Consider the following 15028-nt stretch of genomic DNA (forward strand, 5'->3'; position numbering starts at 1 on the left):
TAGTACAGCCTAGCGCATTTCACACAGGCTGCTAGATTCACTTTCGCCAGAAAGTCGTGTATGCCCAAGGTTAAAAATAAATGACGTTTATAATGAATACCCCTATAAATGGTCTTATTTTTACGATTTAGTTTTATCCAAATGATGCGTGTGCTAAGTGAGTGAACATCAAAGATCACACAACAGAAGTGCGCTCTCTCTCTCTCTCTCTCTCTCTCTCTCTCCCTCTCCCTACCGTTAAGTAACTTGTGCATTGTTTTACTTACTTGTTTTTGACATATCCGACCAAACTACAAACTTTCCAGTCATGTCTGTGAGAAAGGTATATTCACTCGACAAGCTCGCGCATCTGCGCTGCCGCGCGCTCAACCCACTCTGCGTGTTTTGTTTATCAGCTCGCGCACATCAGCTATACAGGCGTTAATACTGAATGTTTAACATTATATTCATTGCATACATATACTTCATAGACATCCTTAATCTCTTATAACGCCATTCTGCTGTCTGTAGTTCTGTTGTCGGTGTTTCTTTGTCTGAATATGGCACTAATCACATGCTGTGTGGTATCGGCGTTTGGTATCGGGGCATTTTAACGAGTACGAGTACGAGTACGAGTACAGAAGCTCAGTATCGGGCCTGATACCGATACCAGTATCGGTATCGGTGCATCCCTAATTATAAACTAAAACTTAAACTGAAACCATAAAACATTTTTACATGAAATAACGTAAATAAAAATATGAAAATAAAATGTACAAAAAAAAAATAGTTTAAAGTACTACAATAACTACAATGAAATAAATTAAAACTAATAAATAAAATAAAAAAAAAAAATGCTATATAGACATTTTATTTAAAAAAAGCCCTAAAACTAACAATCAGAACAAACACTTTAAGTATTTTGTCCTATATTCAGTAAAACATTTGCAATTTACTTTCTGACCTGTTCTGTCATAGTTTTGCCATGCTGTTGAACACCTGTACAACATTTTCCTGTTGTCGGCGATGAACATGCAGCTGCTGTTTTAACGGTTGCATTGCGAATCAATGGCAACCTTAAGAAAGCAGAGGCATAAATAATAAAGATGGCATAACAAAAGGATGCAGTGGTCTGATGTCACCACAGGCATTTAAAGAGGAGAGCCAGCCAGAGGAGCTCTCATGAATAAGAGACCCAGACAAAGAAACAGCCGTTAGACAGTCAGCTCAAGCACTGAGCAATACACAACAAAATGACCCAAATGGCCTGTGCTGCAGCTAGAGGAATCAGGGAAGCTCTCTCTTCCACAGCAGCTATTTTTCTCCAGCAGTTCAGCCAAGCAGGCCAAAATTATTCAGGGCATGCTGACTGCATCCTCTGTACCCTGATGGTATTGATCTCTGGAAATGGAAAGCACGACTGCTTAGCTTCACAAAAAAGAAAGAAGTGCAACATAGACAATAATGCTCAAAGACCAAAGCATCTGGGATGGAATTCAGAAAGGTCGGAGGATTTATTGAAATAGGTTGACATTTATGAAGTAATATAGGCTTCATTGTGAAGGTCTAGCCTTTTTAGAAGGCATCATTTACACCATGACTGTTTGACTTGTGAGAGAGGATTTGTTTCTCTAGCAGGAAATGAGAAAAAGGCCCATCCATAAAAGGCCCGGCTATACACTGGTATTCAGTACAGCAATGTGCAAATGTGAGATTGCTTAATTATATTTTGTATATATGCGTGTATGTACATACGTATGTATTTATTTATTTCTTTATTTGAGTAACCGTGCATGATTATAGTAATAATAATTCTGTATAAATAATCTTTTCCTTTTTTTTCTCCACTTCCATTTAAAAACATTGTTTCACCACCTCTGCCTGCTTAATTATATTGCCTAATTGCTTGATATTTTTTAGTAATTGTTCATTTCATTTTTGGGTTAATTTTAATAACTTCAAATGAAAAATGTAATTTTAATTAGTCATAATATATGTAGTAAAGTATAATTTTATAAAAATCATGGATAATTTGTCTATGCATTCGTTTGATCATTCATTCAATCGGTAAATACATAAATAATAACCTATCCTCTGGTTTTTAGCTGAAAATAGTTTGGCAGTAGATTATGTTCTGCCAAATCTATCTCTCTGTCTCATCTGAAAATAAACAGGGAAAAAAAACAATGCTCACCCTGCAAGAACAGTTGATATGTGTTGATAGCATCATACACTTAGGACTCGCGGACCCATCCTCTTTGCTCTGTGAACATGAAGATGCGAACATTTTAAATCATTGGGGTTTTGAAACAGCATGCATCCTGTTTTTCCTCTCCTGGAATGTTTTGATGGGAGCTCAAACTTTTAGCGGGCTGTGTTAACATTTGCATCTCCGTCACAGCGGGGCTCTTTGTCAATCAGGGCGTGTCTGAGGCCTGAAAAGAGATGATTGAAGTGAAGGGAGATTTTCATGCATTTTTCCGAAACGCTTCACTGTACCTGACTGCATGCGAAAAATGCTATGTTACCATGGTAACCCCTCCCTCAACAAATGACCTTGCCACTCTCTCTGATTTTAGCACCTGCTGAAAAGCGATATTCACTTTAATGTCCAAGGTGTCTGAGCAAAAAGGGGAAATTGTGTCTAAACAGACAAGACGCTCTAGGAGGCTGGGTTTTTGGCCTTTTTTTTTTTATAAAGTAGGTCCTTTTGGGATATTTTTTTTTCTAGAATGCCTTTTGGCTCTTCAGTTAGACACTATCTCAAATTTACACCTTGGAAGATATTTCCCTTTGGAGTAGACACACAACAGCAGGGAGGCAGAGCACTCCACATGACTTTTCCACACATAAAACCAGCCAGGGAGTTTCTGTTATATGAAGCAGGTTTGTTGTACGTGGTGCAACTTTTGCATTGTGTTGCGAGTGAAGTTATTAGATGATGGAAGGACATTCTGTTCTTACTCACAGCTTACGTGGAGCTGGCCCCGGTTGCTGTTCGTTACTACGTTTCAGGTATGCACTGTGTAGGTCTGTGTCTTGGTGCAGGATGAGACTCTTTCCCCGAACACCTCCTGCTCCTATTTAAATCCTTGTGTGCCCTCTATTCTGTTCTCCCTCATTAACTATTGTGTCGTGCAGTCATATTATGTGGATGTGCACTGTGCTTTTTCCCCGTATTTGTGCAAAATACAACTCTTCAATAGGTTGTTCTTGCAAATTTCTCTTCAACCTGCTGAGTAGTTGAATCCAAAGCCCATTCAGCATAATGTTTTTAGCTACTTATGAAATTATTATTAATTATTGGTGGTTTCCTGCTTTGCATCGCTCTAATGTAATAGTGAGTCATTATTTTGAAGTCATTAATTGCTGTGGTTTTATGCAGTGCACAGATTTATGGATCGTCCTCATTCACGAATAAGCATGTCCTTTTAATGTTTACCTCATTAATGCATAGTCGTTCCCTTATTAATTCATATGTAAATTAAATGAATTCATATATCTAAGCTGATAGAGAGAATCGTAAGTGTTGTAAAATTAATATGAAAGTGACGTGACGTGGCCAAGTATGGTGACCCGTACTTGGAATTAGTGCTCTGCATTTAACCCATCCAAAGTGCACACACACAGCAGTGAACACACACCAGGAGCAGTGGGCAGCCATTTATGCTGCGGCGCAGTTGGGGTTCGGTGCCTTGCTCAAGGGCACCTCAGTCGTGGTATTGAAGGTGGGAGAGAGCGCTGTACATTCACTCCCCCCACCCACAACCTTTGGGTTACGAGTCCGACTCTCTAACCATTAGGCCACGACTTCCCTATATATATATATAGACACTACAAAATAAATTATTATATACTACAACATACTGGACTTCTTAAAAGTCTTTTCATTTAAAAGCTTAGCTTTAAAGCATGAAATCAGTTAAAACTACATAATAAAATAAACATTGTCTATATGTGCATTTCTTTACAATACTAAAATCAAATTAAATAAATATAATTACAGTCACAATCACACACACACACACACACACACACACACACACACACACATATATTATATATTTTTTTCTGTATGTAGTTTTTTTTTAATTTACTGCCTTTTTTGTTTATTAGCAAATGGCTGTAAAATAGCTTTGTATAGTTTAATAGTATTATATAGTTTGATAAAAAACATATGGAAAAATAATAAGTAATACTAATAATTAAAAAATACTGTAGTAATATGTGTGTGAATCTGCAGTTCAGTATAAATTTTTACATATTATGTTCATAATTTTTTCCCAAACAATTTTGCTTTAGAATCGAAAGTGTTTGCAAACGGTTACATTGTTCTCGTAGCTGTAAAAATAGCCAAAAGTCTTTAGACCAGTTCACACTGATCAGATAAAACCTGACGAACGTGTCTGTTGCTATTTGTCAACGTCTGTTGGTGTGGTGTGAATTTCCCTTTTATCCTACCATAACATATTTTACATTCATCCCTTTCACTGCCTTTCTGAATGCAGATGACTGGGACAATACAGAGCTTAAATTAATTTACACACCAAAATGAAGACTTGCTAGAATGAAGATTGTATTGTCATTATGTAATTTAGCAAAGCAAGTTCTTAGTCAGAGTCATCCAGCTCTTTAAGGAGTCTGGGATGCCTTGCAGCAAACACACTCTTTCTTGTTTTCGTGCATTAATGCTTGTATTCTCATTACAGGGAGCTTCGCATTGGCAGATCTGGGCATGTGTGAGCCTCCTCCATCATCCACTGTATATTGTTCCGATATAAGCCTGCTGCAGGACAGATACGGTCTGAACGCCGGATCCGACGCCGACTCGGACCCCGAGGGGGTCATGTCCCCAGAGCGCGCCGTCCAGCTGTGGAGCGGGCAGCCCCTGAAGTCCCGCCGCAGCTCTTGCCTGTCCAGCCCCGACCACTCGGTTCTCACTCTCACCGACTCTGAAAACGAGCACAAGACTGATGAAGAATCAGGTAGGAAAGAGAGAGAAAAACACTTGGGTGTGGAGAAATGAAACCAACGAAGAGACAAATGAAAAGACACTGATGATTGGAGATTTATCAGAAGGGTAGTGTATCTAAATTAAGTGGAAAATCTGTAATTTGGTAAGACATTAGTTCCAACAACGAATGCCGGTGTAATGAGACATCTAAATGAAACGTTCTCATTCCCCCAAAGGCCTTCAGTCTTTTTTGGGGTGAAATTGAGCATACTGAATCATTGAATAAGGACTATTTATATGATTCCCAACACTTAGGCGTCAATATTTGTAAAGCCGTAGCATTTTCTGAAGACTGCATTCACTGCACTGGCGAGATCAAAGCGATTTGCAAACCGAAGAGGAATCATCTCAATGCCTGCAATCTCAAGTGGTGTTTCTCTTTGATATAACGAGACTTTATTGCAACAAAGCAGCCTGTCTAACTTGCCAATGTCAAGTACCACGTTATGCGTTTATCTTGTTATCAGGTCATAATTATAAAATGCTTTTCGCTGACTGTTGAACTGACACAGTTGTAGCTTCTTCCTTTCATAAAACAAGCACCAGACACAAGCATGTAAATTCAGAGACATCTGTGTGGATGTGCTGTGGTGAAGCTACAGTTCTACTTCTGTTATCAGTCTCATCAGAAGGATAACTGAAATATAGTCACTAGACACTAGTCTCATTAAAAAGATTATCTTAAGATCATTCTTCATTTCACACATTTAATTTTAGGGCCTAGTTGTAGTTTTTGTCTTTTGATGGAAATGTCCATTTAATTATATTAGTGTTGTGCAATATTAATAAATTTTTGTCCATTATACAGTACATGGTCTGAAATTACATAATTGTAGTTTATAAAAATTATATTTTAGTTAAAAATAATGTGCAAAATGACAATAATGTGCCTTTTTTAATATAAACATGCATAAACATTTATGAACACAGTAATGTTTGCTGTTCAATAGTTTGGGGCTACTAAGATTTTTTTTAAAGTAATCATTATATTCAGCAAGGATGCACTAAATTGATCAAAACTGACAGTAAAGATATTTACAAAACTAGATAGTTGCAAAACTAAATGAATGCTGTTATTTTCAACTTTCTAGTCATCAAAGAATCCTGAATCATGAGCACCAAATCAGCATATTAAAATTATTTCTGAAGGATCATGTGACACTGAAGACTGGAATAATGGCTGCTGAAAATTTAGCCTTGCCATCATAAAAATAAATTGCAATTTAAAATACATTACAATAGAAAATGTTATAATATTAAAATTATTTTAAATTTTTTTTCACATACTTTTTATTTAATTGCATTAGGTGTAGAACATTGCAGTGCTCACATTTTAACATTACATTGCATTATGGATACAGCTTATTAATCTCATATTAATGTATAGAACGAGTTTGAGTGAGCTGATTAGCAACAGGTTCAGTTTACTAGTGATCAGCTCTTGCAACTTAAGAGAGGCAAAACATATTATTTGAATCAATTTTGTGAGCATTTTTGTAAACATTTTTCAAATTTAGTCAGACCAAAGATGAAGCACAATCAAAAAGCAAACTTTTTTGTTAGTGCTTGTAAAAAAAAAGCACTGCAGGTTCTCCAAAATGTTGAGATTAGAGTTGCACGCCTCTGAAAGGCTTTTATTGCACACAGAAAATAAAAAGGAGAGGAAGCGAATGGAGCAAAGTGTTTAGGGAGGAGATGTGAAACTCCAGGGGGTGCTAACAGAAAAGGAGCAAGACTTCCTTGTTGAGGTGAGCGTGTGTGCAGAAAGGGGAAGTAGATCTAGAGGGTTGAATGCAGGCAGTCATCGTTCAAAGCCAGCCCAGCTATGCTGCTCCATTCTTGGACATCAAGGCCACCACATGCATTAATGGAAGCAGGTTGTGCAAAGGAAAGGCACAATGCGGGATTTATGATACCTGCGGCGAGATGCAATAAGAACCAGGTGCGTCTCATCACGCACTGCCAGGAGTGTTCCAGTTTTGTTCGCCTTCTTCTAGTGACGTGCTCCTATTGTGAGCCTTCACATGTGCTGGTGGTATGAAAGACAGGAAGATGATGGCGATGGTGATAAGGGGAATTGGGTATTGGGCATTGAGCATTGATTATCTCTCACACAGTCGGAGGATTTAACATGGGAAATTGACACTTTCCACTAATAGGGTTTAAACTGGAGTCCTGTGACTTAAATCAATACAATGTTAAACTCTCAGATGTTAGATAAAATCAGCTCGCAAAATTAAAATAACACTATATGTAGCTATTTACAGAATAATAGTGTATTTGTCAAGTTCAACAAATCAAATTGACTAAAGGAATAGTCCACCCAAAAATGAAAATTTTGTCATTAATGACTCACTCTCTTGTCGTTCCAAACCTGTGAGACCTTCGTTCATCTTCAGAACACAAATTAATAATTTTTGATGAAATCCGAGAGCTTCCTGACCCTGAATAGACAGCAAAGCAACTGACAAGATAAGAAAGGCATAAGGGACAGCATTAATGTGACATCAGTGGTTCAGACGTAATGTTTTGAAGCTACTAGAATACTTTTTGTGCACAAAGAAAACAAAAATAGCGAAAAATTTACAATTAATCACCCTTGGTTGAAAAGTAAAAATTTGACTTCATTTTTTTATAGATATAAGCCATGTACCATTTTTGTGGAAAGTGCCAATGACTGCTACACCCATAGGTATTTTTCATAGGATCTTTGGTGTGTCTTTGAAGGAAGGGACTTTTTTGTTTGGAATGGTGGTTGATGACACTGCCACTGAAAACCTCTCGAGACTGCAGCGAAAGACTCGAGGCCCGCAGACATGACCCTGAATAGACAGCAAAGCAACTGACAAGACAAGAAAGGCATAAGGGACAGCATTAATGTGACATCAGTGGTTCAGACGTAATGTTTTGAAGCTACTAGAATACTTTTTGTGCACAAAGAAAACAAAAATAGCGAAAAATTTACAATTAATCACCCTTGGTTGAAAAGTAAAAATTTGACTTCATTTTTTTATAGATATAAGCCATGTACCATTTTTGTGGAAAGTGCCAATGACTGCTACACCCATAGGTATTTTTCATAGGATCTTTGGTGTGTCTTTGAAGGAAGGGACTTTTTTGTTTGGAATGGTGGTTGATGACACTGCCACTGAAAACCTCTCGAGACTGCAGCGAAAGACTCGAGGCCCGCAGACATTAAAAACAGTAAAAAGCAATACTTCTGCAGCAGTGCTTCATTTGACAAGATCAACTCCTCCGTCGTTTTTGCCCTTTCTTTCAAGTGTAAGCATATGAACAATGTGGACAGTTTCCAGAACAGGAAACAGTTTTGAGAGTATGACAGTTATTTATGCAATAGAAATAGGGAATAAAAATAAATCTGGATGGATTTGTGTTTGTTCAACATTGATTATCACTTAAATGTTAGCCAGGTGAAGTATTTTGCTCTCGACGTTGCCTTCTTCAAAGAATGAATCACCACTTGCAGTTTCCCACTCAAACTTCTTTTACTCCCATAATTAAATCTTTTCTCTATGTTCTGCACCCACTCAGATAGCTACATCTATAAATAATCTTCATTCATACATGAGCATTTAAACTGATCAAAATTGACAGTTAAGGCATTTATAATATTGCAAATTTAGCAAATAAATGCTGTTATTGTTATCTTTCTGTTCATCAAAGAATCCTGAAAAAAATGTATTATGTGACACTGAACACTAGAGTAATACTGTTGAAAATTCAGCTTTGCATTTTACATTTTAAAATTCATTACAATAGAAAACAGCTATTTTAAATTGTAATAATATTTTACAGTATTATTTTTACTGATCAAATAAATGCAGCCTTCTTTCAAAAACATTAAAATGTCTGGTAACACTTTATTTCGATAGTCCACTTTAGACATTCTATTAACAGCAAGTAACTTTGCAACTACATGTCAACTAGCAGTTAGTAGAGTATTAGTAGACTGTCTGCTTAATATCTTCTAACACTTTCTTTGTCAACTTATTCTACTAACCCTAAACCTACCCTAACAGTCGACTCTGAGAGTTAGTAGACATGTAGTTGCAAATTAATGAGAATTAGTTGACATGTAGTTGACATGTAGTTACAAAGTTACTTATAGTTAGTAGAATAGTTAGTAGAAACTTTAGAGTCTAAAGTGGACTATCGAAATAAAGTGTAACCAAAAGTCTTACTGACCCTAAACTTTTTGCATCTTGCATTCCACAAAGAATAAATCACCATAAACACGATTTCCCACTCAATCAAACTTCTTTTACTGCCTTAATTACATCTTTTCTCTACGGTCCAAACCCACTCAGATGGCTGCTTCTATGAATAATCTTCATCCATACATGAGCTTCGTGTCCAGCTGTGTTTATAATTAGCACACAAGCACCAAAGTGACGTGTTTTCGTAGCCACCTGCCATCTCACATTCTTGTTGACACAAGTTCTTCACTCGGGTAATGGACAGCATGCGTTTCAAAAAAGTAGAAGTTGAGTTTGATGCGCGTTTGGCCTGTGGGCGGCATCGGTGGCCTTATTGCCACTGTGACAGACATTCACCATAGCATCGGCATGTGCACACACTGGGAGCAGCGTAATGTTCTCAGAAGAATCGTTCGCATTGTTTCCACCGCTGCTCTGAGCCATGCAGAGTGGCCCACTGTTCTTTGTTTTTCTCTTTCTTCTCCGTTCTGAACTTCCCTTTCAGAGCCACAGGCAGAAATTTAATCCCTGTCCTTAACTCCACCCTTTATTCTGCCTACTGAGACTGGAGTCCACTTCAAGTCTGTGTGTGTTACTGTAATGCACCAACGTTTAAGAAAAAAGAAGTTTCTCCATTTGTGTGTGTATTTGTGTACATTGAAATAAACGGAGACACAGCAGGACTCCGACCACTAATGGATTTCCACCGTGGGAGTTAATTAAAAGGGATGGCGAGAGCTGGATTTGATCAAGAGAATGCTGGGTGACTAGTCACAGCAGTGAGTCCTGAGGCGCCGTGTTCAGCCACCGTGTGTGTGAAGAGCGTGGCATGATGATATGATAAAGATGGCACCTTCAGGCAACACTTACACTCATTACCACTTGCTTTTGTTGGCATTCACGGGTCAACTCTCAGCGTCAAAGAAACGCCCGGCCGACGTTCCCGGGCTCCCTTTCCCAAGTCTCCTCGCTCAGATCTGCCCGTCTTCTGTTGTTCGCTGAGCCTTGGTTACTTTTACAGACAGTGGGTTCATGTCACTGGCAGATTACAGCTAAATGATTAGAGAAGGAGCCCTCATTAAAATGGCACAGTTTGCTCGTGGCGCTGTTCGCACTCTTTTAAGTTCTCGTGGTGTACTGTCACACAGCTTGCACTGAGGCCATTAACTAGTCTAAGGACACAAACTTCAGCTCTTTGGAGTCATTGCGCATGTTATGAGAACTTGTAGCAAAATCAACTGTGAAATGTGAAAACAAAGTTTGGCCAAAGATGATTGCATGATATGAGTGTGCAGATTAACCTTCTGATGCATGCATTATTAAGTCACAAAGGCAAACAAGGGTTTCTGTTTGCTATTTCTGTCTGTTTTAATACAAATGCTATTTATATTTCTAAAAAATGAACAGTAAACATCAGTTTACAAATGGTGAATTAATAAATCGTGGCTTTTGAGAATCGATATCGAATCGATGTCATTTAAAAAAACGATTAATCGGAAAATCGATTTTTTTGCCCAGCCCTACAAATAAACCTAAACCAAATATTAATCCTAATCCTAACCCTAAAGTAAGTACATGTTGGTTATTATTTAGTACTTAAATTTACAATCACACTGTAATAAGGACACATTGAAATAAAGTGTAAGCCAATTATTTATACACAATCTAAGCATCAGAGTTTAAATTTTAAATGATGCATAATACTGTTTAATTATAAAAAGCATCATTATATATGACATACAGGTGCATCTCAATAAATTAGAATGTCATGGAAAAGTTCATTTATTTCAGTAATTCAACTTTGAGATAGTGAATTGGTGGGTTTTTGTTAAATGTGAGCCAAAATCATCACAATTAAAAGAACCAAAGACTTAAACTACTTCAGTCTGTGTGCATTGAATTTATTTAATACACGAGTTTCACAATTTGAGTTGAATTACTGAAATAAATGAACTTTTCCACAACATTCTAATTTATTGAGATGCACCTGTATTTACATTTTAAATGTACAAAAAAAAAATCATCAGTGAAATCTGATTGAAAGTATTACTTAGAAATTTTGGTAACACTTTACAATAAGGTTCTATTTGTTAACATGGTCACACTTTCATTTAGGGACCAATTCTTACTATTATTATTCTAACTAATAACTACAACTTTTGCCTCAATAAACCACTAATTTGCTGCTTATTAATTAGTTGGGTAAGGTATTTGTTAAGTTTAGTTATGGGTTGGATTAAGGGATCTAAAAAAATCGTCATGCAGAATAAGGCATTAATATGTGCTTTATACGTAGTAATAAACAGCCAATATGCTAGTAATTTGCATGTAATAAGCAACTAGCTAATAGTGCGAATTGGTCCCTAAACTAAAGTGATACTGTTAACATTAGTTAACTACATTAGTTTACATGAACTAACAATGAAAAATATACTGACACTTTAGTATAGGGACCAGTTCTCATAGTTGCTTATTAGCATGCATATTATTAACATATTGGCTGTTTATTAGAACATGTAAAGCACATATTGTGCATGACCATATATTCTACATTCCTAATCATACCCAATACCTAAACTTAACAACTACCTTACTAACTATTAATGCGCAGCAAATTAGGAGTTTATTGATGCAAAAGTAGTAATGGTTTGTTAATAGTGAGAATTGTACCTTAAAATAAAGTGTGACCAAAATACTTCCAAATCTTTTTATTAATTAAGTGTAACCTACTTTTTAAACTAATGTTAACAAAGCCAAACCACTTCCATCAGCTATATTGAAATTATGTTGTCATAAATTAACAAAATTACATATAAAGAAATCAGAATTATGCAGAAGGTCAAAGGTGATCACTCGTTGTTCTTTCGATTTAACATCAATCCCTGAATGCTTAAAATGCCTTTAAAAGATCTGTCCACTGTTGTAGAGACATACTGTTAAAACCGAAAATTAGTGCTGAATTCATTAGGCGAAGAGGAACATTTGCTAATTTCCAGAAGATTTCTGGCACGCACGTAATTAAAGTGTCTGAATAAAGAGCATGAAGATTATCTACAATTATGAAAACTAGGTAATCTGCAGGATTTTCTCCTTTTCTGTTCTTTTTCATGTTGGTGGCAGAAATAACACCGTTTTGCCATTGACGTCCAACCCGTCGTTTCTTAAAGCGAAAAAGGAAGTGAATACTGAAATTGAAGACAGTTAGCTTTTTAATGAACACCCTACTCCAAATATGTCTAGTAACAGGTATGTCGACAACTAGAGGTTTTAAAGACTTTTCGAGGAGCTTTGGTTTCCATGACAACAGGTGAAACCAAATGGGGAGGTCAGCGGTGAATGTGTGTGCTGTGTCTGGTTGCTGTGCGAAAGTGTGTTTGTATGTTTTAGGGATAATTTATAAGATTTATTCGAAGATTCTGACTTTGGGTTATAAAATGAATGTTCCATTTTCAAAAATACAAAGTGTTTGTTAGTGTTGTTGTGTGTTAAGGTCAAAGGAGCTGTTATGGGTATAATAATCCGGATAAGCACACAATTTAAATGAATCCAATATATACAAAATTAATGAACCAGAAAATATTTACCAAGCATATCATTGTTTCTCTCATGACCTTACAATCCTAATTCTTTCAGTGTGTGGTGGACAGGATTGTTGAGTTTGGTCTATCCAGACCTGGCAGGGTTGACATTTGAAATGGATCCGCCATCTGTCACACAGTTTTGATTAGCGTATGTCTTTATTTTCCTTCATATGGCAAAAAATAAATTCTCAATTTTTTTCAGAACGTTTGACCAATTCAAGATTTCGATTTCGTTTTTCTTCCTTCATTTTTTATCTAGTCATCTTAAGAATGCAACTTCAACATGATTTAAGTTTATTTATTAACCATCTAGTTCTATTCCACGTGCATCACACATGAAGTTGTCAACATGGTGTAAATGTAAAATTCACTTGTTAAATATCTTTGCAGAAAAGATGAATGAAATATGAATCCACATACTGTATTGTACAAACTTGTCTTAAACATATTCATGTATATTATTAAAATATAATAATTAGATTAGAATAATATAAAAAAACGATTAAATATTAAATATTCGAATAATATTAAAAAACTAAACTAAAAACTACTATACTGATAGCAACAGTAACGAAGGAGGGCGGGTCTTGGTGAAGGCAAGCAGTAATTAATTAAAATGGAAAAAAAAAATAATAATTTTATCACATCAACTTCTAAATAAGATGCAATTTCAAATACACAAGAAGGTGAAGTGAAAAAGACAGAAATATAAGTAGAATGTGGTATGTTGTGGAACGAGGACATGTCCTCCTCAAATATTTAAAACATTCAAAGCACAAATGTACAGTAGGCCGATTATGCAAAAAAAGCTAATTTCTTAATTCTCTCATTTGTTTACACATTTGCTTTGAGTGCTGTAATTTTTGCTGGTGGCTAAAAGAATGTTCTCTTGTATATTTATGCTAGCATCTGTGTATAATAATGTGCGTGTGTTTCTGTGCATGTGCGTGGCACATTATGACATACGTCCATTCTTACATTATTCTGGTGCGAGTGTGACCGCTTCTAATGAATCTCTTAATGCTGCTTGTTCCTTCCGATGCTTATCTGTCCCACTTTCACACCATGCTGTTATTTCATGATTGTTTACAATCCATTAGCATTCGCATGGCTCTCAAATAACACGCGCACAGCTATTCCATCGTCGCCTCACAAGGAGAAATAGCTGTGACAGCGCTGAACGTTTATTTAACGTGTCGATGGTAGTGGCAAAGAGGTAATTGAGAATTGATTTGACCATAATGGCTTTTCATATGTTCCCTACAGAATGCTGATGCTGCCTGATTAAGCTGTGAGACGGCAATTTGCCACTTAATGGGGTCTGCCCTTGTCCTTTGCACAAGACGAACCCACGGTGTGAGAAGTGGTAATAAAGGGACAATGTTCAGAGGTGTCGTCCGCATCTGAGTCATTGTACTGAGCACGTTACTGTGGTTTAATCTGTCCTCGCTTTTGTCACCTCAAAGTATTCGCTTTGTAGAGGGAAGTTTCTTAGTTCCAGCTTGCTGCACAGTCTCAACAACTGCAGCAAAAGCTGATGATACTAACGCCTGAGTACATTCCCTGTGCCTGAAACATGTAAAAGGTGTAAACAGTTTTTTAATAAATGTGGAAATGAATGACAACAAAATTATTTTGGTATTTGGTATTTGTATTTCAGTCTGCTTTCTGAAGAATTATATTGATTGCATTAATTGCATATAAACAGCACCTGTATATCTGCATATAAAGTAGTTTTGTGCCAAAAATAAATAAATAAATAAATAAATAAAACAAAGAAAAGTGAGCTTTTCTAAAGTAATTATTAAATATGAATTAAATATTTTCCACATAATATTTAAACTATTTGCTTTCCAATGGAAATATTTAAACACTTATATTATATAATATTAAGAAAAAATAAAATAATTATTTAATTTAGTCTTTATAATACCACATTTAATATTTTTTCTCACACAATATATAGTAAATGGTTGCTTGTACGTGACAATATAATACTGCCTTTATTAATTATTTTAGTAACAGGTCTCTTGCAAAGGATTCATCATATTTTAGAGTCATTGGCATTCAAAAGTAAAAAAAAAAAAACTACAAATTAATATTAATACTATTTTATAGATTAATTTTTAATTAATATAAATTAGTGCTGTCAAGCGATTAATTGCGATTAATCGTATCCAAAATAAAAGTTTTTGTTTACATAATATATGTGTGTGTACTGTGTATATTTATTATGT

General features: G+C 36.0%; 1 protein-coding gene across 4 annotated transcripts in view; it reads left to right on the top strand.

The window, feature by feature from the left end:
* The window catches only part of tenm2b (teneurin transmembrane protein 2b), a 269320-nt gene that overhangs the window by 69045 nt on the left and 185247 nt on the right, over positions 1-15028 (top strand). For 3 of the 4 annotated variants that reach the window (XM_016467623.1, XM_016467628.1, XM_016467625.1), the window contains exons 3-4: positions 2950-2994; positions 4689-4964. In XM_016467623.1, coding sequence (XP_016323109.1) covers positions 2950-2994; positions 4689-4964 — 321 coding nt within the window. The remainder of the gene's footprint in view (positions 1-2949; positions 2995-4688; positions 4965-15028) is intronic. The other variant, XM_016467624.1, reaches the window with a different exon arrangement.

This window comes from Sinocyclocheilus anshuiensis, unplaced genomic scaffold (genome assembly GCF_001515605.1).
Source record: "Sinocyclocheilus anshuiensis isolate Anshui unplaced genomic scaffold, SAMN03320099.WGS_v1.1 scaffold700, whole genome shotgun sequence".
Lineage (NCBI taxonomy): Eukaryota > Metazoa > Chordata > Actinopteri > Cypriniformes > Cyprinidae > Sinocyclocheilus > Sinocyclocheilus anshuiensis.